The sequence below is a fragment of the Mugil cephalus genome, chromosome 2 (assembly GCF_022458985.1).
Source record: "Mugil cephalus isolate CIBA_MC_2020 chromosome 2, CIBA_Mcephalus_1.1, whole genome shotgun sequence".
Taxonomy (NCBI): domain Eukaryota; kingdom Metazoa; phylum Chordata; class Actinopteri; order Mugiliformes; family Mugilidae; genus Mugil; species Mugil cephalus.
In genome coordinates, this window is record NC_061771.1 from 28,737,796 (window position 1) to 28,760,442 (window position 22,647).

General features: G+C 43.8%; 1 protein-coding gene across 2 annotated transcripts; it reads left to right on the forward strand.

Annotated features, from left to right (window-relative positions):
* Positions 1–1,838: 1,838 nt before the first annotated feature.
* Positions 1,839–22,085, forward strand: zbtb45 (zinc finger and BTB domain containing 45). Of its 2 annotated transcripts, none has more exons than XM_047577780.1 (6): positions 1,839–1,957; positions 3,981–5,379; positions 5,757–5,891; positions 12,301–12,441; positions 14,838–15,111; positions 16,835–22,085. In XM_047577780.1, the coding sequence occupies exons 2-6, from the start codon at positions 4,285–4,287 to the stop codon at positions 17,251–17,253; spliced, it is 2,064 nt and encodes a 687-aa protein (XP_047433736.1). In that variant the 5' UTR covers positions 1,839–1,957; positions 3,981–4,284; the 3' UTR covers positions 17,254–22,085. The 2 variants fall into 2 exon arrangements, with proteins under 2 accessions (XP_047433736.1, XP_047433735.1); XM_047577779.1 differs by lacking the exon at positions 1,839–1,957 and adding an exon at positions 2,967–3,113.
* The last annotated feature ends 562 nt before the right edge of the window (positions 22,086–22,647 follow it).

Genomic DNA, 22,647 nt, shown 5'->3' on the forward strand with positions numbered 1-22,647 from the left:
AAATAACCACTGGTTCCAACCAAGGAATGTAGAATACCATCTCTGAACGCACAACCTTGAAGAAGATGGACTACAGCAGCAGAAGACCACACCAGGGGCCTGTCAGCTAAGAACAGGAAACTGAGACTACAGTTCACACAGACTCACCAACACTGGACAATAGAAGATTGGAAAAAGAAGATTGTTGTCTGGTCTGATGAGTCTTGATTTCAGCTGTGACATTCAAATGGCAGGGACAGAATTCAAACACCATGAAAGCATGGATCCATCCTGCCTTGTATCAACGGTTCAGGCTGGTGGTGGTGGTGTGATGGTGTGGGGGGATATTTTCTCCTTAGTACAAACTGAGCATGGTTTAAATGCCACAGTCTACCTGAGTATTGTTGCTGACCATGTTCATCCCTTTATGACCACAGTGGACCATCTTCTGACGGCTACTTCCAGCAGGATAATGCACCATGTCACAAAGCTCATATCATCTCAAACTGGTTTCTGGAACATGTCAATGAGTTCACTGTTCACCAACGACCTCCACAGTCACCAGATCTCAATCCAATAGACCAGCACCTTTGGGAGATTTGAATCATAGATGTGCAGCCGACAAATCTGCAGCAACTGTGTGATGCTGTCATGTCATTTTCTGTATATGTGCTGTGGTGTTATTTAACTGTATTAAATTTAAGTGGACAGAAACTGTTCCTGTTATTTAGCATTTAAAGCCTGGCATTGCTACATGCACATAAATTATACTCACATCAAGGAGAGTTCAAGCTGTTCCAGGCATCTTGCTGTGCTGACCTGACCAGGCCTGCTGCCACTGTCACTGGAGTTAATTCATCCGTAACAAGGCTGGAGAACACAAGAGGATAATTCACTGTACAAATGCTCTTTAAGTCCTTAAACACACATTCACGCATCGATTTAAGTGAGCTTTACATATCAACATTTACCAACAGGCGCCAGACTGTAATTCTGTCAAGTGTTCATTGCATATGTGTGAATGTTTGCCTTCATTGTTGTAATTGTACGGAGGCCCTGAAGGTTAAAACACAACAGCATTTCAGAAAAAACACTGGTTTCTGTAATGTCATTGTGTTTTCTGAAATGTTGTTTTCTGAAATGTCGTGTTCTCCGTAATGTTGTTGTGTTTTCTGTAAGGTCGCTGTGTTTTCTGAAATTTCGTTGCTGTCTGAAATGTTGTGCTTTCTGTAATTTCGTTGTGTTTTCTGAACTGTCATTGTGTTTTCTTAACTGTCATGTGTTTTCCGTAATGTTGTTGTGTTTCGACCTTCAGGGCCACGGTATAATTGTCTAAAAACACATTTTAGCGTTAATTAATTCCCATTAAAAAAAAGGTAAAACTAAGGGAAATGAACTTCTACGACTTCTACCCAAGTTCTGGTGAAGAAAACTCAAACAAATACCTTCGATACCATGACCTGGATAACCGAGTATGCCTGGCTTGCAAAAGTATTCATAAGTTTTCCACATTTTGTCACGTAGATCGAACCACAAACATAAATATATACCACAGCAAAGTGGCCCACAACTGTGAAGTATAAAGAAAATGACGCTTTATTTTTTTTTATACAGGTGTGTACAAGTGTGTTTACGTGCACTCACGTTTCTGCGGTGGTATTCGAGTTTGTCAGTACATATTTGCCCTACTTATTGGAGGGTGGACGGGCTGGCGTCATGCACGCAGGAGGAAAACTCCTCGTCGCTTTCCGTGACTCTCGCTGCACGGTCTGTCTGTCTGTGCGTGCACCGACACGGTGTGTATCTGCGTGCATGTGTGTGTGTGTGTGTGTGTGTGTGTGTGTGTGTGTGTGTGTGTGTGTGTCTGTTTCCAGCTTTCTCAACAGGCTGGGTGTGCGCTATGCGAGAGGGCTTCCTGCCTGCTGCATGCATCTGACTCAACCCGACGAGCGCCGAGCTGTCACCGCACACTTTCTTCGTAAGTAGCCGCGGTTAAAACGACACGCGACGGCACCGTGTCCGCAAACTAGTTGGTTTGCGGCGTTGACGCGCCCCGCACAAAACAGGGTGGCAGCCCGCTAGCTGCTAACTAGCATGCTAACTTTACTAGTTGTGTGTTAGGCTGACGCTAACTAGCCTTGTAGCAGGGATGTGCGATACCACTACTTTTCCTTTCGATCCGATACCAAGTGATACCAAGGCTAATATCCCGATAGCGACACTGATATCGATACATCTAGATGTCTGCTTCGGTAAATGGAAATGGTGACTTACAATTAACGTTTGTGAATTTAATTATGAAAAAAATATTTTATTCCTCTGTTTAACATTTAATCAGGCTTTGATTTATCAGACTTCTCTTTAATCAGAGCGATCAGAATCGGCTTGATTGGCCAAGTATGTGTGCGCATGCAAGGACGTGTAAAAAAATAGAAGAGTAAAAAATAGAAAAATGTACAACATAAATAAGACTTTAAGAATAAAAAAAATTAGGAAAAATAAAGGTTAGGAGCAGATTTGTACAATGGACTTGAACGTATATATAAAGACACAATCTGTGCAGATCAACAAGTTACCTACAAATCTGAGCAAATCTGATTTAGAAACTCGCTCTGACTATGATATGATTATTTTTGGACTAGACAGTGGGGTCTTCAGGTTAGGACTTGACAGAGCTTGAGATCTGACAACAAAGGTCACGTTTTACATATATATGTTTGTGTTTTTGTAAAGACAGAACAGCACATTGATCTACGTTCATATGCCTGTGATGTGCACTGTGATGTATTTTCACTGTATACCCGGTGATCACCCGCCTCTCTGAATCATAGAGGTCTGTCCTCCCGTGCTTTGTTCTCTTTTACCATTCGTCACATATTCGGTTTCATAAAAGTATTAATATTTCTTACGAAAGCGGACCTGGTATCGATATTTTGATCGCGAAGATCGATTTTTTAAAAAAGCACACGTCTATATCGGAAGTATCGACGCCTCTGGATCGACACGCACATCCCTACCTTGTAGCTGGGTTAGCAGGTTAGCATTGCAGCGGAGCGTGGGGGGCGAGCTCCGATAGCAGCTTTTATATGATACCGAGCACGCTGCCAGTCGCTGTTAAACGCGTAGCTTTTGAGGTTTGTATCTAAATCTACCCCGAACCTCGGTTTGCATGCGTAAACCTGCGCATTTCGTGCACATTTCCGTGCGGGGACTTAAGCGGCTAATGTCAACAGCTAACGCTATCTCGTCGCTTGTAGCAAACGCTGTTTTGGTTTCGTGTAATCTATTTGATTAGTCTAGCGGTTGCGTTTTTTTTTTTTAGTTAGCGTTTTTGTTTTCGGTTTAAACTGCGCACACGCACTCCCTTCGCCTCCAGTTCAGTGCGAATAAATAAAGAGTGTGAAAAATGTCTGTGGTGCGTTGGCCACCCGCTGCGCACAGGACGAGCCGAATAAACTGAGCCGAGGAGCCGCTGCTCGGTTCACACCTGTGCCTTAATGCCACAGCTGCACGAAGAGGCTGGAAAATCCAAAATGTTGTGAGACAAAAATGCACAAATGTTACATTTGTGGTTTTATTAATTGAACATATCACTTCCCCAGCCCGCACTCGTGTTGTCATCTCATTTCCCATCACTATTGTACGAACCAGGAAGATGAAGCCAAAAGAATAAGTTGTGCACTTTCAACATGTGCTAATGCCTTGAGTAGTGGTGGCCGTGGCAAGAAGGTTCTGGATGTTCTCCCTGTGTGTGTGCGCGTGGGTTCTCTGCAGGTACCCCGGCTTCCTCCCAAAGTCCGTCCTCGTTAGGTCCATTGGAGACTCTAAATTGGCCACAGGTGTGAGCAAAGAAGCGGTTACAGAAGATGAATGAGCAGCCTCGAGTGATTTTATTTAATAAGTTGGTCGGAACGATGCCGATCCGTTCCTTGAGCTCAGAGGTGAGGTTTTCGCGCGAGTTCCTCGCGTTAAAATGTCTCGGTTGTTGTCCGTCTCAACAGGTTTTCAACAGGGACGGTGAAGCGGGTTGCCGGCGTCGTCCCCCTCTCAGGACAAGCGAGCGAGCGGGTCCGCCCGGAACAGCCCACAGCAGCAGAGCAGCAGTTCGGACGCTTCCCCTAGACTCATGACTGTTTGACGGGACGCGGCCCAACCGTGGCCCATGCACTGTATCCGTTTCCCTCCCTGTCCTCCTTATCCCTCAAGCTGACGCAGAACCCCAGGCACCTCCCCCCCCTCCCCCACCCCCACCCCCACCCCCACTCCCACTCCCACCCTGTCCCCAGCGACTCGCCCCCTCCCGCCATGGCGTCCGGCACGGAGACCGTGCACTACATCCACCTCCACAACTCCAGCCAGTCGGTGCTGGAGGCGCTGCGCACCCAGCGGCGCGAGGGCCTCTTCTGCGACGTGACCGTGCGGATCCACGACGCCTCGCTGCGCGCCCACGCCTGCGTCCTGGCGGCCGGCAGCCCCTTCTTCCAGGACAAGCTGCTGCTGGGCCACTCGGAGATCTCGGTGCCGCCGCTGGTGCCCGCCGAGACGGTGAAGCAGCTGGTGGACTTCATGTACAGCGGCTCGCTGGTGGTGCTGCAGTCGCAGGCCCTCTGCATCCTCACCGCCGCCAGCATCCTGCAGATCAAGACGGTGATCGACGAGTGCACCCAGATCATCTCTCAGAGGAAGGCGGCGGCGGGGGCGGCGGCGGCTGCGGCGGCGGCGGCGGCGGCGGGCGGGGGGATGCTCGGAGCCGTCCTCCCCAAGCAGGAGGAGCGCGGCGGGGGGAAGGGGAGGGAGAGCGGGGGCGGCGGGAGCTGCTCCGTCGGGGCCGGGGGAGGAGGAGGAGGAGGAGGAGGAGGGGGCGGAGGCTACGCGAACTTCTCCAACTTCATGGCCGAATGCGCGGCCAGCAACATGGGCGGAGGGCTGGGGGGCGCCGGCGTTAGCGTCACCGAGAGCGGGCCAGGCCCGATGGATCAAGCTAACACCGTGAGCCTGATGGCGCTCGGCGACATGGGCCCCGGCGCCATGTGCGGCGGCGGCGGCGGCGGCGGCGGCGGAGACGGGATGGGCCCCGGCGCGATCCTCATGAAGCAGAGCCCCAGCTGCACTCAGGACGTCAGGTACAAGCTCCGAGACCTGCTGGCGCAGACGGCCAACGGGGCCAGCACAAGTAGCACAGGGAACCTCTCGGCGGGCTGCAGCTCCGGCGTGGGCAGCGTGGACAGCATCGGCAGGGACAGCCTCCGCGGCAACACAACCGACCTCTCCGACGACCTTGTGGGCATAGACAGATACAGCGAGGAGGAGGACTTGGACGGGAGAGAGCGGGGAAGAGACGGAGACAGAGACAGGGGGGCGAGCCACAGCCGCAAGCAGAGGCAGCCGCTAAGACTCCAGGTAGGGGGATAAGGGGAAGGGTTGCTATGGTTACAGCTTTCAGGCATGCAGAGCTGCAACATTTTCCTTTTCTTTCTTTTTATGCTTTTCCCTCTCCTCACACTGCATTGGCGTATATCAGCGAGATGTTTCTACAGTTTGCACAATTGAACCGCTCGCCTCAACTTCGGCAGTAATTGCCCCGTTGATAATCTATGGACTTCTGCATATTTACTGTAGGTCAATTCAGCTCATCAGAGCCTGCTGTAGCCAGGGTCATTGCAGTGTTCTCACAGACCCTCTTCTGCTTCCAAACGCTGTTGTGAATGTTATTTCTTTACTACTCAGAACTGACGTGGACCCTTTTTTTTTTTTTTTTTTTTTTCTCCTGTGTGTAGGTGCTGGGAGGAGAGGGAGTGGTGGTGAAAGATGAAGGGGTCCAGGACACGGACGGGAACGTTTACGCCTTGCAGGACGGGAGAAGGGCTCAAGAGCAGGACGGCTCCCAGGAATCCATGGCGAGCTTCGGACAGGTACGTCGACTCAAAAGCGGATCCGGCTGCGCTCAGCCAAATACGGCACCGCCTCAGATATGCGAAACTCACTTTTATCGAACATTTCGCTCATTTATCGACCGCTGCCCGGAGAAAGGGCGGATTTTTAACGTTGAGCTTTGACTTCGGGGACGTATTTTGGTGGAGGGTGTCAGATTCTGCGTTTAAAAGGACCTCACTGTGTTCAGTTTATACTGAGTCTCGAAGTAAGTAGGCAGCGAAACACGGCGGAGCAGAGTTATGCCGCAGCCTGCTGTACCCTGCAGACTGCACGAGGAACATCTGCCACACAGTCAAAAGGATTCAGTTTTGCCTGTCAGTTTCCTCAAAAGCGCTGCAGATTGAGTCACGGCTGGAAATAGAAAGAGCGTCTTAATTTAGGAGGTTAAGACGTCATGTTTTTCTTCGCAAAGCACAGCAGGTGATCATCAGTTAACCCGGCGCTGCTCGAATAATCCCGTCTTCTGTCTTTGAACAGTTTTTTTATTTATTTATTTCCTGCTCTTTGCTCTTAACAACATGGGGCGAAGCATTCTCTCACTTCTGCGTCTAAGCACAGGCTGTTCTCGTGCACTTCCTAAATTACGCTCGTGTCTTAAACGCGCCTTAAATGCGTCTCGGGCGACTTCGGCTCCCGATCGGGTCGCCGGTTCCGCGTGAGAGATAAACACGGAGCGACCGTGGGATATCGAAACAACAGCTGCTGTCTGCTTGTTGTGTGCATGAGCCGCAGAGCAGGAGATAAAAAAAAAAAACAAGTGGACGTCTGCGTGTTTGAAAGGGTTGGACCACGTAATGAGCATTGAAGTCCGTCTCGCGCAAAGCTTTTATTTATTTATTTGTTGCGGCCTCTGACAATAATTTTAGAGACTTCGCAGATTTAACGGTGAGACTGAAATGGATAAAGTCTTGTTGTACATAAAGGCTTTAGTCACGTCTTGTCGAGGAAATGGGCGCAACTTCACATGGCTACTGTGCACGTATTAACAGAAACTAATTAACAAATTACATGCAAATATTTACCTTTATTTAGATTAGAGATGCATGGAAATTCATTATCACGATTATTATGAGCCGTTATTATTGAAATGGGCTCAAAATGTTCAAAAAGGACTTATACACACACTGAAATCATTTAACCAAATTTTATTTTGAAAAAACAAATGAGGGGAAACAGCACAATGAAGTTGAGTACGTAGTAGCCGTAGCATCACTGGGTTCACCTGCTGCACGCCCACTCTGTAAATAATGGAAAAGCTGATTTATTATTACTGTTATCTGACTGAGACACGTACACGCTAACGTTCCTCCCGTTGAAACACAACACGTTTCAATGTTTCCTGCGGGATTTGTTTTTAAAACGGAACGTTTTCTTCTCAGAATTCGCTGGATCCGTGTCGGACTTCCTGTTTCAGTATTGTTTACGTTAAAGATGCGTATTTGAATAAGCAGAAGCAGAAACAGACCAAACATTCATAATTACGTTGCGGCGTTCGTGCACAACAGGACCACGTGTCGCTCCTGTTTTGCAGGAGTAATGGCCGGTAGTTCAGATTCCTCTATTGACCAACTATAGGAAAGACTTTTTTATTCCACAGTCCCCACGTCATGCATTCATGTACCTTCCGCCATGTTTTCAGAGCGAACTGAAGACGCGGCGCCGGCGTCTGAGGGAGCGAGAGCTGCTGCCTCTCCAGGAATGACCTGCATCACTGTGAATTATTTCATATGCTAATCAGAGACGGTTTTAAAGATGAGAAACATCTCTGGTTTAGATGAAATTAGTTCAGTTATTCACACGTTTCGGGGACAAACGATATCAGAAAGCTCCGTTGTTAATTAGCCCCAACCAGTGCTTTTGCAGCTGTTTGATAACCAATCATGGTAAGCACTGTTAAATGATACCGATAGGAATAAATTACTCTAATGTTTGCAGGAATTAACCTGGATTGTTTATGCAAAGCAGTACAGCGAAGGGGTTGAACCACTTTGGAGTTTTTTAAAAAGTGGAGTCGACATAAAAACACAGTAGAAAGTAATGTTTTGTGACAGTGAAATCTATGTTCATATTCTTGGGTGAAAGAAGCTATGGAGGCTTTTCTGCGAAGTAACTGAAGCCTGAACACGGGCTACTAAGTACGACACTTCTAATATGCAACTCTTACTCTGCAAAAAAAAGAAAAATAAAAGCAACTAGTCAACTAATAGAACTGAATGTCAACACATGGGCTTATCAGTGCTGTGTGCTGCAGCGTGTTATAAGATAATATCAAGCAGCCAAGATAAAAAAAAAAGCAGAATGTCTCAGAATCCTTTTCTGCTAAATTAAATTCCCCAACAAATAGTTGATGTGCAGCCTCCTCCTTCCCTCCGTTACCACAGGATGTTTGGTGGAGTTGTTACTGACGGACGTCCAGAGGATTTGGACCGTAGCTCTGCTAGCGTTAGCGATGTCTTTTCAGATGCGTTGCAGTCGTACTTTCATTGTGCGTCAGGGCTGACGTGTCCAACGTAGAATGGGCTTCATCTTTAGTTAAGAATTTAACCCCATTGTAAGCGTCCATGTTGTTACTGTCATGTGATCAGCGTCTAGTCGACTTCCTGCTTATAGCATCATGACAAGTCAGCTGGTCAGTACAACCTCTACTACGGCGTAGATAAGAACAAAGATAGACCTGTTATAAACAAAAAAAAAGTCAAATGTCTAATTTCCAAAGCTGCAAAAATGAACTACAGTACGCAAATATGAAAGGGACCAAACACAGTCTCGTCAGTAGGTCGTCTTTTTGTGTAGGACCTGCGGAGCTGAGAAGTTTCTCACTATCTACACTTGGGTCAAAACTGTGGAATCGGTCCTTTTGTTTTCCTGCTAAGAAACAACTGTCCGCGTTGACTGACGACCGGCTGCGATTCCTGGATGTTGGTCCGTGACGATGCCGGTGGCTCCTGACTGACACGCAGCATACGCAGCATTCAAGGAGGCAGTTTGCGGTTCGCATTTTGTCGCCTCTGGTCCAGGACATCGCAAGTGGGACCACGCATCTCGGGCTTGAGTCCATTTTGGCCGCGCGCCCGGAAATGATCTCGCAGTTCTCGCCACATCTGACTTCCTTGTAAAGGAGGCCAAACAAACAATTTAAGCAGCTGATAGTTATCAATGGCTGATTAATCTGAGCACTGTTACCCCCCAAGAGATGACGCTTTGTTGTGTTGTGGAGCAAAATGAAGAAAGCAACCCCCCCCCCCCCCCCCCCCCCCTTAGGCAGTGGCCTACATTTAAGACACCATTTCTGATCCTTTCCGATCTGGCAACATTTAGAGGATGGCGTATGTTTAAGGCTCCAAGATCACTTTAGAATAAAAGTCGACTTGTGTTTTGCAAATTGAGTAACTTTCACATGAAGCTGCAGCAACAACATTGCCTGGAAACCAGAACGACTTTCTGGCTGCTCGTGGGAGGGAAAGTTGTTCTGGTTTGTGTTAGTTGTTTCTGGACGTCTCTCCGTCGGGAACCGATTGTGCTCACGCAAAGATGTACCAGTCCGATCAAATTATTCGGCTTTAACGAAGCGACAGCGGCGCAGTCACAGGTTGAATTAGTTTACAACAACAGAAACCCAGGCCGAGTGTTAGCGGTTAGCGTCAGGTTGGGAATGTCTCCACAGACACACAGTTCATAAAAGTCATATATATTTATATATAGAAACACGTACAGCGCTTCCATCAGCGTCTCAGGTGCAGTTGCTTTTGCGTCACCTCGTGCAGACGATGATTAAACACATTTATTTAAAGAAAATCTTGCATCCATACAACACATCATGCACCAAATGAGGCTGGTGGTTGATTGACTAAGGACGGACCATTTTACCGCCACGATGAGTAAATAATCCCACACCGGTAGTAAAACAGGTTTGCACGGCCCCGTGTTAGCGCTGAATGCTGCTGTGGAAATCCAGGGACATTTACAGCTCAGAAGAAAAAAAAAAGAAATGTTATTTTAGATGAAATGAAGAAACAGGGACAATTGTGGTTTCATTTATTGATTGATTGATTATCGTATTCATCCCTGAAGGGAAAGTAGGTCGTCATAGCAGTCCGGTGTTTGAATACAATGAAATACAATAAAAATAAAAGCAAAAATAGGACAGAATAGGACAAGGACACTTAAAAAACCCAACATTCATAGGTGGATAAGGTGCAGTGGCAGCAGTACTGATGATATGATGGTGGTGTTATTGTAACTAAACAGTATATAATAGTAGTATAGTATATATAATATAAAATAATAATAATATACACATAGAAATGTGTCATATGTGAAAGGTGAGCATACATACATAACTTAAATATATAATATATGTACACATGTATAAGTAAATGTATATATATATCTACACAAGAATAGATATAATATGATATATAGTATAGGTGTAATATATTTAAGTACTTGACTATACAAGATATACATACTATAGATAATATACTGTGAGTATAAGAATATGAAATTGTAAATGGACATAAAAATATATATATATATAAATATGATATATTAACTATTAAAACGGTTAATTTAAACACATTTCACATATGATATGAAGTAAATGTTCCAGTATTTGGAGCAGAGTGTTACAGGTTGACGGGTAGATTTAGTTCAGGTCTGTGACGGAGGCTCTGACAGAGGTAGATAGAAGGAACGATGTCCTGTATCGTTCCTTAGAGCAGCAGAGTGAATGAGTCTGTTGCTGAAGCTGCTCTTCAGCTCGTCCAGCGTTTTGTGGACGGGGTGAGACGGGTCGTCCACGATAACCAGCGTCCTGTCCCCCACCACCTCCTCCTGAGTGACAGACTCTGCCTTCCTGATGAGATATTTTTTTCTGATTGACCTATTTATTCATATTTATTCATATTCAAACTGCTATGTCTGTAACAGCAGTGTGACCGGCTACCGTAATACCTGTAGTGTGCGTGCAGCATTTTATTTTCTCATTTATAAAAAGCTAAAATTGGGGACACTTTCCTGGACAGCTTTAGCTGGGGGACAGTTAAAGCTGTCCCCCCCCCCAAAAAAAAAACCCCCAAAAAAAACAGAAGCTGCTGCTTCTTTCCGTCTTCACCGCGCCTCACAGTGACACAGTCGTACCAATCCACCGGTACGTCGGTTTATTAACCCTTTAAGACCTTTATATACGCCTGCGCATTAAAAAAAAGCTTCTGATGTTTGAATTACCGTAACTCAAAGTGTGGCTGAAAAAAAAAAAAGAAAAGAAAGAAGAAAGAAAAAAGCTGCCATTACGGTAATGATGATGCACCGCCGCTGTCGGCTGCAGGTTGGGGGAGGGGGAGGGGGGCAGGAAGAGAGACTTGTTTGGAGGAATTTGTTGGTAAAAACAAAGTTAGTTTTACCCTTGAGATGTCACGAAGGTCTTCCAGACAAAAGCGCACGCTTTGAATTGTGCCAATAGTGCGAAACCATTGTGAGTTACGGTAATTCAAATACAACGCGCTTTAAAAGATCAGGCTTCCAAGGGTTAAAAATTCACATCACAACGAAAAATAAAAACCAGCGTTCGGTATGAACCGTGTGTCTGATGTGAGCGTGTTTTGATACCAACAAGAACTGAACGCCCTCGTTCCCCAGATCAGACCAAACTACTCCCACGTATTTTATTGCTTTACTCCGATAAACGCGACACACGTTCCAAACAAAAGGTCCACGTCGCGTCGGGAGCTTCTGTCTCTTTAAGTTTAATGAGCTGCACCCATGCTGGTATTTCTCCTCCAATTATACCCCCCAGCCATAAATGTACAACTGTACATTTAATCGCGCTGCTGACAGTCGTGCGGCCTGACTGGTTGGACCGCACTGTGCAAGTTGATCTTGTCAACGTCTGCACTCACGAGTGCGCGAGATAAGGCTGTGTGCGCTGAGAGCGCCACACGTGGGTTTTTACATATCGGCACGTAGCAGAAAAGCCTGCGCGGAATAAAAAAAAAAAAAAAAAATAATAGAGATAGTATGCACACATTTGTTTAGAGGGGGGGACACGCCCTTTTACATTTCACCTGAGGAGCAGAAACGCTGTGTCTACACAGAAAGCGGCTCGTCCGTCACCTGTTTAAATCAGTCCGGCTGTCTACACTGGAGGAGTCACGACTCGTGTTGTGCCTGAGTTGTGCGTCTGTAAATGCAAGCTGAAGTTTGTCTTTTTTTTTTTTTGTTTTTCAACCTTCCTGAGATTTGCACAACCATGTATCAGGTACGTGGACCTTGACTGGGGACTCGCTGCAGCTTTTTCAAACTTCTGGGGTTGTAGGTGAAGATTTGTGACGACTTTGACCCGGTTTTCATCTTAAATTATGTTTGGTTCTGTTTGTGTTTTTGTTTTAGGACTTCTATGATGAGCAGGGGGTGTTTTCAGAGAGTTTCTGGCCTCAGAGCGAGCCTCCTCAAGCCATGGCTTTCAACCCCAGAGGGAGGGTCAACAAGCCGCTGACCCCCCCTCCGACCTCACAGTCTATCAACAACCAGGTGGGTCCTGCCGAGTCCAAACTCAGGTTAGAAACTGATGCTTTAGACAGAACAGAACAGTCTGTGTCACATCTGTGTCGTGTGAAGCTGCAGACTTGGATTTTCCAGCGTCACGGTTTGGTTTTGGTGAAAAAAGCGTTTTCAGTTTATTTCACGGGCCGATACGAGTTCACGGTAACTTTGACGAGTTCATGTGGAAACTCAGAGCAGCCAGAGTTGTTGTGTCTTAATGTTACAGGTGACATTTTTTTTACAGTACATTGTGGTAATAGTTGTAGAGCCAGTAGTAATTTAAGAATGTAAAGGAAAGGACCCCCCCCCCCCACACCCTCCCCCTTCTCCCCCCATGCGCACGTTAAACTGTAACCATTTCAAATTAAAAGCCTTAAAAACTTTAATGGACTGAAAGTGGGTCAAGAATTAATGAAAAAGAATCCATGTGCAAGTCATTATTTCAAGAAGTAGCAAAGTTGTTAGCTATTAACCAATAGTGGATTCTCTGTTTGTCTTCTTTTGTCCGACCAGTTGTATAAAATCCACTAACCAGTCCAAGAACATTCACCGTCTTTTTCTGCCTTTGTTTTTATACTATAGATTTGTTAGATTTAATAAAAACACCTTTTTTTCTAAGTTGAGTTTTGATGTTCAGTTTCAGAGGATAATAACTCTTAAGTCGCCCCTTAACTGTAACCGTTTCAAAATAAAAGCCTTAATCTTTAATGGGCTGAAAGTGGGTCAAAGTGAATGAAAGCGAATCCATACGCAAGCCATTGTTTGTTTAAAACCCGCCTTTGATCAGCAGCATTAACCTATAGTGGATTCATAATAGAAGTCTATCAAACACAGCCGTGTTAGTTCAACACTTTTCCTCGTCATACATTTGGTATTTTCTGTCCGACCAATAGTATAAAATCCACAAACTAATCCAAGAACTTTCACCATTTAGCTTTTTCTGCTGCTGTACACAGGAACAAAATAACTGTCTGTGAAAATAAACCCTTGTTTTTATACTATAGATCTGTTAGATTTAATAAAAACACGTTTTTCTAAGTTGAGTTGATGTTCCTGAGACTTTATTTTTTGCTGAGAGGGGCTTTTATTTACTCCAGCCCTCAACTGCAGAGGGTAACGGGTCTTTATGTTGAGCAGGCTAATAATAGTAGAGACACGTCTACTGACACGTTTGCTGTTCCCTCTTATTAGCTAATTATACTAATTATTCTTCATATTTTACTACAACTGTCTCGGTTTGAAGCCGTGTTTTGATACTCTTATGTTTGCCTTGTCAATGTTATCGCTGTTAAAATAAAAACGTGGAAAAAATGAATCATCAATCCCTCATTCTGACTTCAAACACACTTCAAACATGAAGAGTTGTACATATGACTGGTTTTAAACAACATTGTTGCTGTGACGCAGATGCAGCACGACATAAATGTAATAAAATAAAAATAAGAACTAATCTGAACTCTGAGCGATGAGCACGGTTAACGCAGAAAAAGGCTTCGGTTTTAGAGTGATGATTTATTTTTTTATTTCTTGTCACCTCAAAGCCTGCGAGTACCTGCACAGTTTGATTGACAGGAATGTTGACTTTGAAAATGAGAGCGTTTAAAGGCGTGAGCGAGTAGAGCTAAAGGTCGCTGGGAGTTTGGATCGTTCGAATTCTCTCTTGTCTTTTTGAGAATTATAATTTTAAGCATTTTTTATTTATATAAATGATTTATCGTGCTTCGAAAGGGATCAAAACAAATGCAGAAAAATGCAGTAAAATCTAAAGAAAAAATGAGGGATAAGTTACAAATTGTGCGCTCAAAAATAAGAATAAGAGAAAAGACGGAATAATGATGCATATAAAATAACTACATGGCAGAATAATACTTGAAGACTTTTTTATTATTATTATCTAAGCAGTCAAAGACAGTGCTTCATGATGTTGCTGTTGTTACCTCCCTTTGACGAAACTTGTCTCAGACAAATGTTGCATTGAGACGAATCTTTGTCAGCTTTGGTAGAGTGGGTCCACACTTTGGATCGCTGAGACCACGGGTATTCAGTTAAAATTCAAAGAGGTCCAGTTACTTCCTCCCAGCAAAGGTCCGAATGTAATGTCACTCAAAATAGTAAATAAATAAAATCAACAATGTACGTACACTTCTATATCATTTATTGTCAAATTTCAAGTGTTTTCAAAGTAATAGCCTATACTTTAACATACACTTTAACTTATTTAACAACCAATAAGTCCGAACTTATAGAACTACAGTTGATTTGATTGGCTTGGCCACTTACGCGACGGTTACGTAGACAGTTAGACGTTCAAAAAGTACCGATAACGGTGACGCTGAGATTCAGGGCCGATACCAAACATCATCCCTAATTGTGTCCCCCTGCAGCTTCTGTTCCAGTACCCGGTGAGCCAGTCGCAGCCCGCTCCGTACTACGTGGGCGGGCCCATGGGCGGCATCGACAACATGGCGGGCGCGGAGCCCAGCCAGCAGCCTCCTCCACCAGCGCCGATGACCCCAGCGCCGCCTCCAGCCACCTCCTCCTGCTCCGCAGGGCCCTCCCCTTCCTCCCAGGGATCCGAGACCTCGTTCGACTGCACGCACTGTGGCAAATCTTTACGTTCCAGGAAGAACTACAGCAAGCACATGTTCATCCACTCCGGTGAGTTGGCTCAGAGCCGTGGTCTAGCTGCGTGAAGGTGAGAAGATGTGCTCGGGTCCAAGTTCTATCTCTAGGCTTCTTTTTTCCTTTTTTGTAAGAAAGTTTTGGTCTTGTAGACCTCATTTGGGAGTTCTCACAAGTGGTTCGCGACACATCCACGGGGCAGAGCTTTGTTTCTTCTGTGGTGTCTGGGAACTGTTCTGTGATTGGTCAGAAACGGGAAGTGGGCGTGGTTAAACCGGAAATGCTAGCGGCCGCTCTGTGAGCTCCCAGATGCTGATACTCACAATGTGAGCACTGATGTCTCCTGGGTGGAGATCATACTGCGTGATCCGATGGACAACATCCAAACACAATAAGAAAAGTGCCTTTCAAACTTTCAAAAAACATCCCTATGACGAGAATTTACTGTCTCGAGATAAATGTGATAAACGCGAGTTGACGACGAAGGTGTGACGAAGGCTAAATGAGGCTCTTCATCGATAACATAGAACTGGTTCAGATATCAGAAGGTGCAAGGTTTGCAAAAAAAGATGACGGCTAAGGACAGCAACACAACAAACTGGACGACCTGTCCCCCATTTAAAGCTGACGCCAAAAAATGTCCCCAATTTTAAGGTTTTATGAATGAGAAAAAAAAAGACTATAATTACAACTATTATGGTCGTCCTGCTGTTGACATTACAGACATAGCAGTTTAAATATGTATAAATATGAATAAATATGTCAAAATAAATGAAACCATAATTGTTTCTTCACTTCATCATGATGACATTTAATTCTCCTTCTTTTCTTTTTTTTATCTCTGAACTGTAAAAACCTCAGTGAAAACTACCAACACGTTCACTCAGTCCGTTCCATACAATAAGCAAAGCAAGAGATGGATGAAAAGATAGAACCGAAGAGCTTTTGCATTTTGCCTGAGGGGAAGACGTGTTTTCACGTTTCACACTTGTTTGATTAGTCACTACAGTTTTCCTGACAACTTCCTCCTTAAACCTGCAGTTAAGCTGCTTGTTTGACTACAACTGATCAGTGTCGTCTCAAGACCGAGTCAAAAACATGGATTGGAATTAGATTTTTATTGTTAAATATTTTTAGCCCATGTCGTCCATCTCCTGCATCTCCCAGAATGCTTAGCGCTCACCTCAAGAACAAGAACAAATTTTAAACTTCTCGTTGCAACACGTTAGCCATGACTGTTACTGGCGCTAGCACGACGCTAATGCTACACTAGCTGGAGTTAACCCGCCGCAACGCGATAGCTTAACCCGATAAGGGTTAACAAGCTAATGCTAGCTAAACCAAGGCCTCGTCTTGACACATTAGCCCAAGTTAATAACACAGAATAACCTGACCTTTAACACCTGAAAGACTTTCTCAGCACAATCTAAGACAAACTAAGACAGAAAACTACGTTCGGCGACGTTCTCCTTGACGGGACGCAAGATATCAGAGCTAGCCCGGACACGCTGAGGGAGCTTATTGTAGTTTCTCACGCAAAGAAAGTGATGGTACGAGGGGGCGGGGCCTGTGTCACAGAGGACCGACGGGGTCTCGTTGGAGCTTCTGTCACGTCCTCGGCGATTCCCACAGAGCGAAGTCAGAAGAAGAACCCCGTCAATGTTATTTTCAACGGTAGAAAACAAAAATGGCGACAGAAAATTATTCAGATCTGTTGACGAAACCGCTCCGGGTGTGTGTGTGTGTCTGCCCCCTCCAGGTCAGAAACCTCATCAGTGCTCCATCTGTTGGCGCTCCTTCTCCCTGCGCGACTACCTCCTCAAACACATGGTGGTGCACACCGGCGTCAGGGCCTTCCAGTGCACCATGTGCGGCAAGCGCTTCACCCAGAAAAGCTCGCTGAACGTGCACATGCGCACTCACCGTGCCGAGCGCACCTTCCAGTGCAACGTGTGCCACCGGGCCTTCACCCACCGCACCCTGCTGGAGCGCCACGCCCTGCAGCACGCCCACCACGCCCCCCAGGCCCCGGGCCAAGGCCAGGGGCGTGGAGCCGACATGACCTCACCTACCAAGCACAGTCCCCCGGCTATGGGGGGACCCTCAGGTATGGCTGGCGCGGCGGGCATGGTTGGCAACATGGCTAACATGCCCAGCCACGGAGCTTCCTCAACCTAGAGAGAGAGAGAGAGAGAACGGGAAATACGGGGGGAGACGGAGAGAAGGGGGGAGGGGGAGAGGAGGTTAGTGAGCTCATTCCTTGAACCAACACTTACTTGGTCCTAACAGCCTTGTTGATCTTTTGCTCTGGTGGAGACAGAGTCCTTACAGGTTCCCATTGTTTTTTAGCTTGACGCCACCTTCAATCAGGGTTCCTACACAGGGCAAGAAGGCGTTTCACAGTTGACAAATAATGTACATTCATTAGGTGTTTCGGAATTGCACAAAAATCCTGGGAAGGTTTTTTTTCCAGAAGCCCCACCTTTTGGTAGTTGTAGCGCGACTGTCATTTCCTGCGTCGTGACATTTGTTGCCGTGAGGACCGATCGCAAACTACAGAACAGCATCGCTAACAATCGCAAACCTCGTTCAGTAGCCATCTGTAAAGTCTGGACTTCTTTCTTTTTTCTTTTTTCTTTTTTTTTTTTTTTTTTTTGAAGTGAAGAATTGTGTAGGAACCCTGTTTCAAAGAGACCAGAGAGTCACCAAAGAGGTTAGGAAAAACGGCAGGATTTGGGAGTGGGTGGGTGGGTGGGGGTGGGGTTGGGTGGGGGGAAGGATGCAGGATTGTAGGTGGAGGCAGAAGAGGAGAAGAAGATGCACGTTAAGGAGATGGGGTGTTTGTGAAGGGGTGCAGGGATTGATTCATCCTAAATTCACTTAATTCAAGTTCACTCAATACCAAGTTCAAACGTGAACGTGGCTTTTCACGTCGTAGCAGCTTATGTTATCGTACAGAACTTCAGCAAATATAACTTTAATGTAATAAGGAAAATGGAAAAATCGTGCAGAAAAATGCAAAAAAAAAAATCCAGGGTCCAGGCGCTCAAATGGGTTTGAAAAAGCAAAAAAACCTGGAGTCATTAAAAAAAAAAAAAAAAACTACTTTAATCCTCAATGGGAGTAAACAGGCCCCAAACCGAATGAAATTTCATTCCTTTTCACAGGGGTAGAATATTTCTTTTCCCAAACCGATCGAAGGTCACGTAAACGGTGAATCAGACTGAAGTCGGGCTTTGTTCTGTCTGGACGTAAATGTGCAGTGATGTTTCCTCCACTGGTCTGTGGTTCAGTAAAGAGCTTGTTTTTAACAACAACAACTCTGGAAGAACTGGACATTATCACACGCTTAGACGGCAGAAAAAATAGAAATACTGAACTGTTTAAAAAGGTCCATCATAAATGTAATGAAGCTGCGATAGACTGAAGTGTGGAACAAAATAGGAACCGTTGGAAAACCTTGAAGACCAGTGACTATAAGACCAAACAATACAACAGCAAAATATATGACCCTGAATCAAGTCGCTGCGTTAATATTAAAACTGTAAAAACAATACAAACTGCTTTGCTGATTAGATGAGAAACCTCCATCTTTGATCAGCCACGTGTTGTTTTCAGCAGTATCATTCTCCCTGAGTCTGTTCATCTTACTTTTCCTTTTTCAAACTCATTTCAGTGCCTGGACCTGGCTTTTTTATGTATTCATGTATTTTCCTTGGGTCATTGGTTCGAGGGACACCAGTAGCTCTCCAGACGTTTTTCTTCTCTAAATATAACTCTGAAGAATCTCTAGTTCAAATTTTAAGTTGGAAAAAGGATTTACTTCATATTTCAGTTTCTCTCTTGCACTTGCAAGTTTCACTTTTCACGCATCATTATGGACATTTTTGTCCACCTGCCCATCGACGTGGCTGTGTTAGTGCATACGGTACAGTTTAGTATGACACACTTTTTGATTTAAATGTTAAACATTAAAACAGCAAATATTACTATTTCTTCTGAAAAATGAAACCCCAACACTGCACATTTCTTTATCACGTTGTGTCACGGCTGTGAGGTTAAAAATGTGGTTATAGTGGGAGTCAATGGGACATTTTTGTCCATTAATGACTTCGTTGAAGTCAGTATTTTAGATAATCTTTGACACTGATTTGAGAAAAAAAAAGGCTCCCAACATTAGTTTTATGGAAAATAACTATTTTTAAAATTGTTGTAATAAGGTTAAAATGTTGATAATTATTCAATATTTGATATTTTGTTGATGAAAAGTTTTAACCGAAAAAAAGCAGGAAGACACATTAATCTGTACTATTTTTATAGTAGTTTTTGGAAGTGGACATTTTTTTGTCATTAATGATTGTAGAAGGTTTAGATCTGACAAAAAAAAACAAAAAAACAGTGATTTTAATTCATCAAACTCTCATTTAAAGGGTGAAAATCCTGAATTTTTTTGAATTTTTGGTAGTTTTGTGAAGTGGTTTAAGGGAAAAAAAAAATATGAATCAGTTAAGTTTTTATAGCAGTTTTTTTGGAAGTGGCCATTTTTTTGCCTCCGTCGGGTAGAAACTGACGCCCGAGGGCTAAACTGAACCACGTGTGAACGGAATCCGTGCGTCTTTACGGGGTTTCGCCATCGCTCACATTTCTCATCGACATCTGAATTGTATTCAAACGAATCTTTATACACGTGTTTTCCTTTAAACGAGTTCACTTAAACGGCCGTTTAAATTTAAAATGATTCAAAATAAAAACGGTGAATTAAGTGAACTGAGGGTGAAGAGATCCCGGCACCCGAGGCCGACGGAGACGGCTGTTGACAAATTAATTGATGAAGAAGACGACGACTAATCAGACGACAGCAGGGGGGGTGGGAGGGGGGGAGGAGGAGGAGGAGAAAAAGGAGGAGGAGGAGGAGGAGGCGTGATGCACAGCAGTGTGAATGAAATTCACCATCATCCATCAGACCGCTTTGTAACATTTTCCACAGGCGCCACCACACGGCCCCAGGATCATATACCTCGAACCAGGACGAGCCCCTGACGGCTCGGAGGGGACACTATTTTCTCATTTGAAATGTTTGGGAAACATTTCAGGCATGTTTTACACATATATACACACACACACTCTCTCTCACACACACACACACACAGACCTACAATTACCTCGGTGGTCCAAAGACAGGCATTATGCTTCACATCTTTTTAAGCTACATCAAACGACGAAACAGTGAAAACTAAAGCTAAAATAGATCCGTTTACTCTCTGAAAGCTTGCTAAAGTACTTCTGTGTAAAGTTCCTGTACATCACTATAACGCTCAGTTTGTTATTTGTTGCTCATGTGATTCTTTGACGCAAAAATAAGGCAGAACATATATATATTAAAAAAAAAAAAGAAAAAAAGAATAATAATAATAAGAACTTTTAAAGTGAACGAGCCATTCTGAGGAAGTTAAACTTGGATGAATAACTATGACAAATCAGTGACTATTATCAGGATTTTTATTGAGTGTTTGGTTGTGTTTGTCTTTTGGGGCTCTGGTTAATAATAAATGGGAAGTGTTTGTTGCTTAAAAAAAAACTTAAAAAAAAAAAGCTTTTTTCTCACAGCACTATTAAAAAAAAAAAACAACAACTTTTTAATGTTTTAGTAAAACTAAATTAATCATTAAAATTGTACAATCACCCCTCCAAGTTTTGACAAAGTCGAACTTGTGATAATTTGAATTATCACATTAATATTTATTACAATTTGATCTCTATGCACAATTGAGTTTGCACATCCTGTTCTCTAGACTTAGATGTCGTTGTCCCCCGACGTATTTGGCCTAAGATTGTTTTAGCTTTTATTTTGAAGGCCTCTAAGGCGAGCTTAATAAGACCTTACGTGTCCATGCTTTTCGCTCATTTTCCTCAGTGTTTGTTAGTCGAAGCATTCTATGATATTCAGTAGTTTACTTAAGCTTTGTAAGAGCCTTTTCGAAATGATTTCTATAAGTGGACCTCCCTAACAAGTGAGACATTTTTGAGCGAGTGATGAGAAAATTTGACTACAAAAGGAAAAAAAATATATATATATAAATAAACTTTAATCCAAAATTGCTTTCAAGTTAAAAAAAAGTGAATCCAGCGAAGACTAAAATCCCTTTTGTCCGGACTTCACTATAATTGTTGACATTTAATGTCCCACTAAAATGTGGAAGAAAAAAAAAATTAAAAAATATATATAAAAACTGCTTATTTACGCGGAGCAGGCCTGGCAGCGTGCACCCATTGGCTTCTGAACAACTCATTTACTCAAGTAGTTTGTTTTCTACAGTGTTGTGGATTTAATAAACAAACAGACAGACAAACAAAAAGAGTTTTAGCAGAAGCTGGACTGAAGCTCTTTCAGTCCCGCTGTTGGTTATAAGCTATATTACATTTCACCGCCAAAACTTTGGTGCTTTTTATTTTTTTTTATTTTTTTTGGAAACATTTACCTCATTTGCCGGTTGCCAACGGCGCGCTGTGGCCTGGGTTTGGTAAATAAGCAGTGTTGAGCTGTTTCAGAGGTTTGATCTACCCTCTGCAGTGGAAGTGGTTTTGGTGCATTTTGTCTGAGGCGGACCCTTGTACAGTACTGTAATATGTGTGCTTTGAAGCCATGTCAGCGCATTGTAACGTACTGTGTTATGCTTTTTTTTAATTATTATTTCAGTTTTTTTTTTTGTTTTATTGAGAGGGACAATAATTGTTTTTCTACATTAATATTTCTTTTAACAGAGGTTAAATAAAATATGTCCGATTAAAAGAAACTCATTTTATAAAGAAGAAGAAAAAAAAAAGATTACTTGTCATCGTAAAACTACATCTTTTATGTATTAAAAAAAAAAAAAAAAGACTAAAAGGCATGATTTTAACTTTTTTCTGAGAACCTAGATGTCGTACTTGATGAATTAATTGAATTTTAAAAATGAGTGATTTCAAAGATTTCTTTCTCCAAATAAAAAGTCTTCTATGGCTCCAGGCCACCTGCTCGTCCTGACTTTCATTTTATCCCAGTTACCACTTATTATAATTTTTATTATTTGTCTGTTTGTTCTTGCTTGTGTCGTTAATGTCGGAGCATCAGAGACTGAACTGAATAACAGAAATGATGCCGGATAAATTCCTTTGGTTGTGTGAAAGAGTCATTACTACAGTTTAAATGGGTTCATTCAAGCAAAAGGCTTTCAGTAAACGTTTTTTTATTTCAAGGTACACCGATCAGGCATAACATTACGACCACCGTCCTGATACTGTGTAGGCCTCCCTTGTGCCTCCAAAACATTTGTGCCACATCGGAGGTTGGACATGGGCCTTCTGAGGGTGTTGTTTCTGGGGGGGTCATTGAGGGGCCTGTGTGAATCATCCCACAGATACTTGATCACTTTGGGATCTAGTGAATTTAGAATCCAGGTCAACACCTTGTGTTGTTGTTCATGTTCTTTTGTTTGTTTGAAAAAAATGTGTTTGTGTCATGGGTTTGGGGTGGGGGGGGGGGCCCGGCCCGGCCCCGTCTGGTCTAGGTGGGCGCTACATGTCTAAGTAACA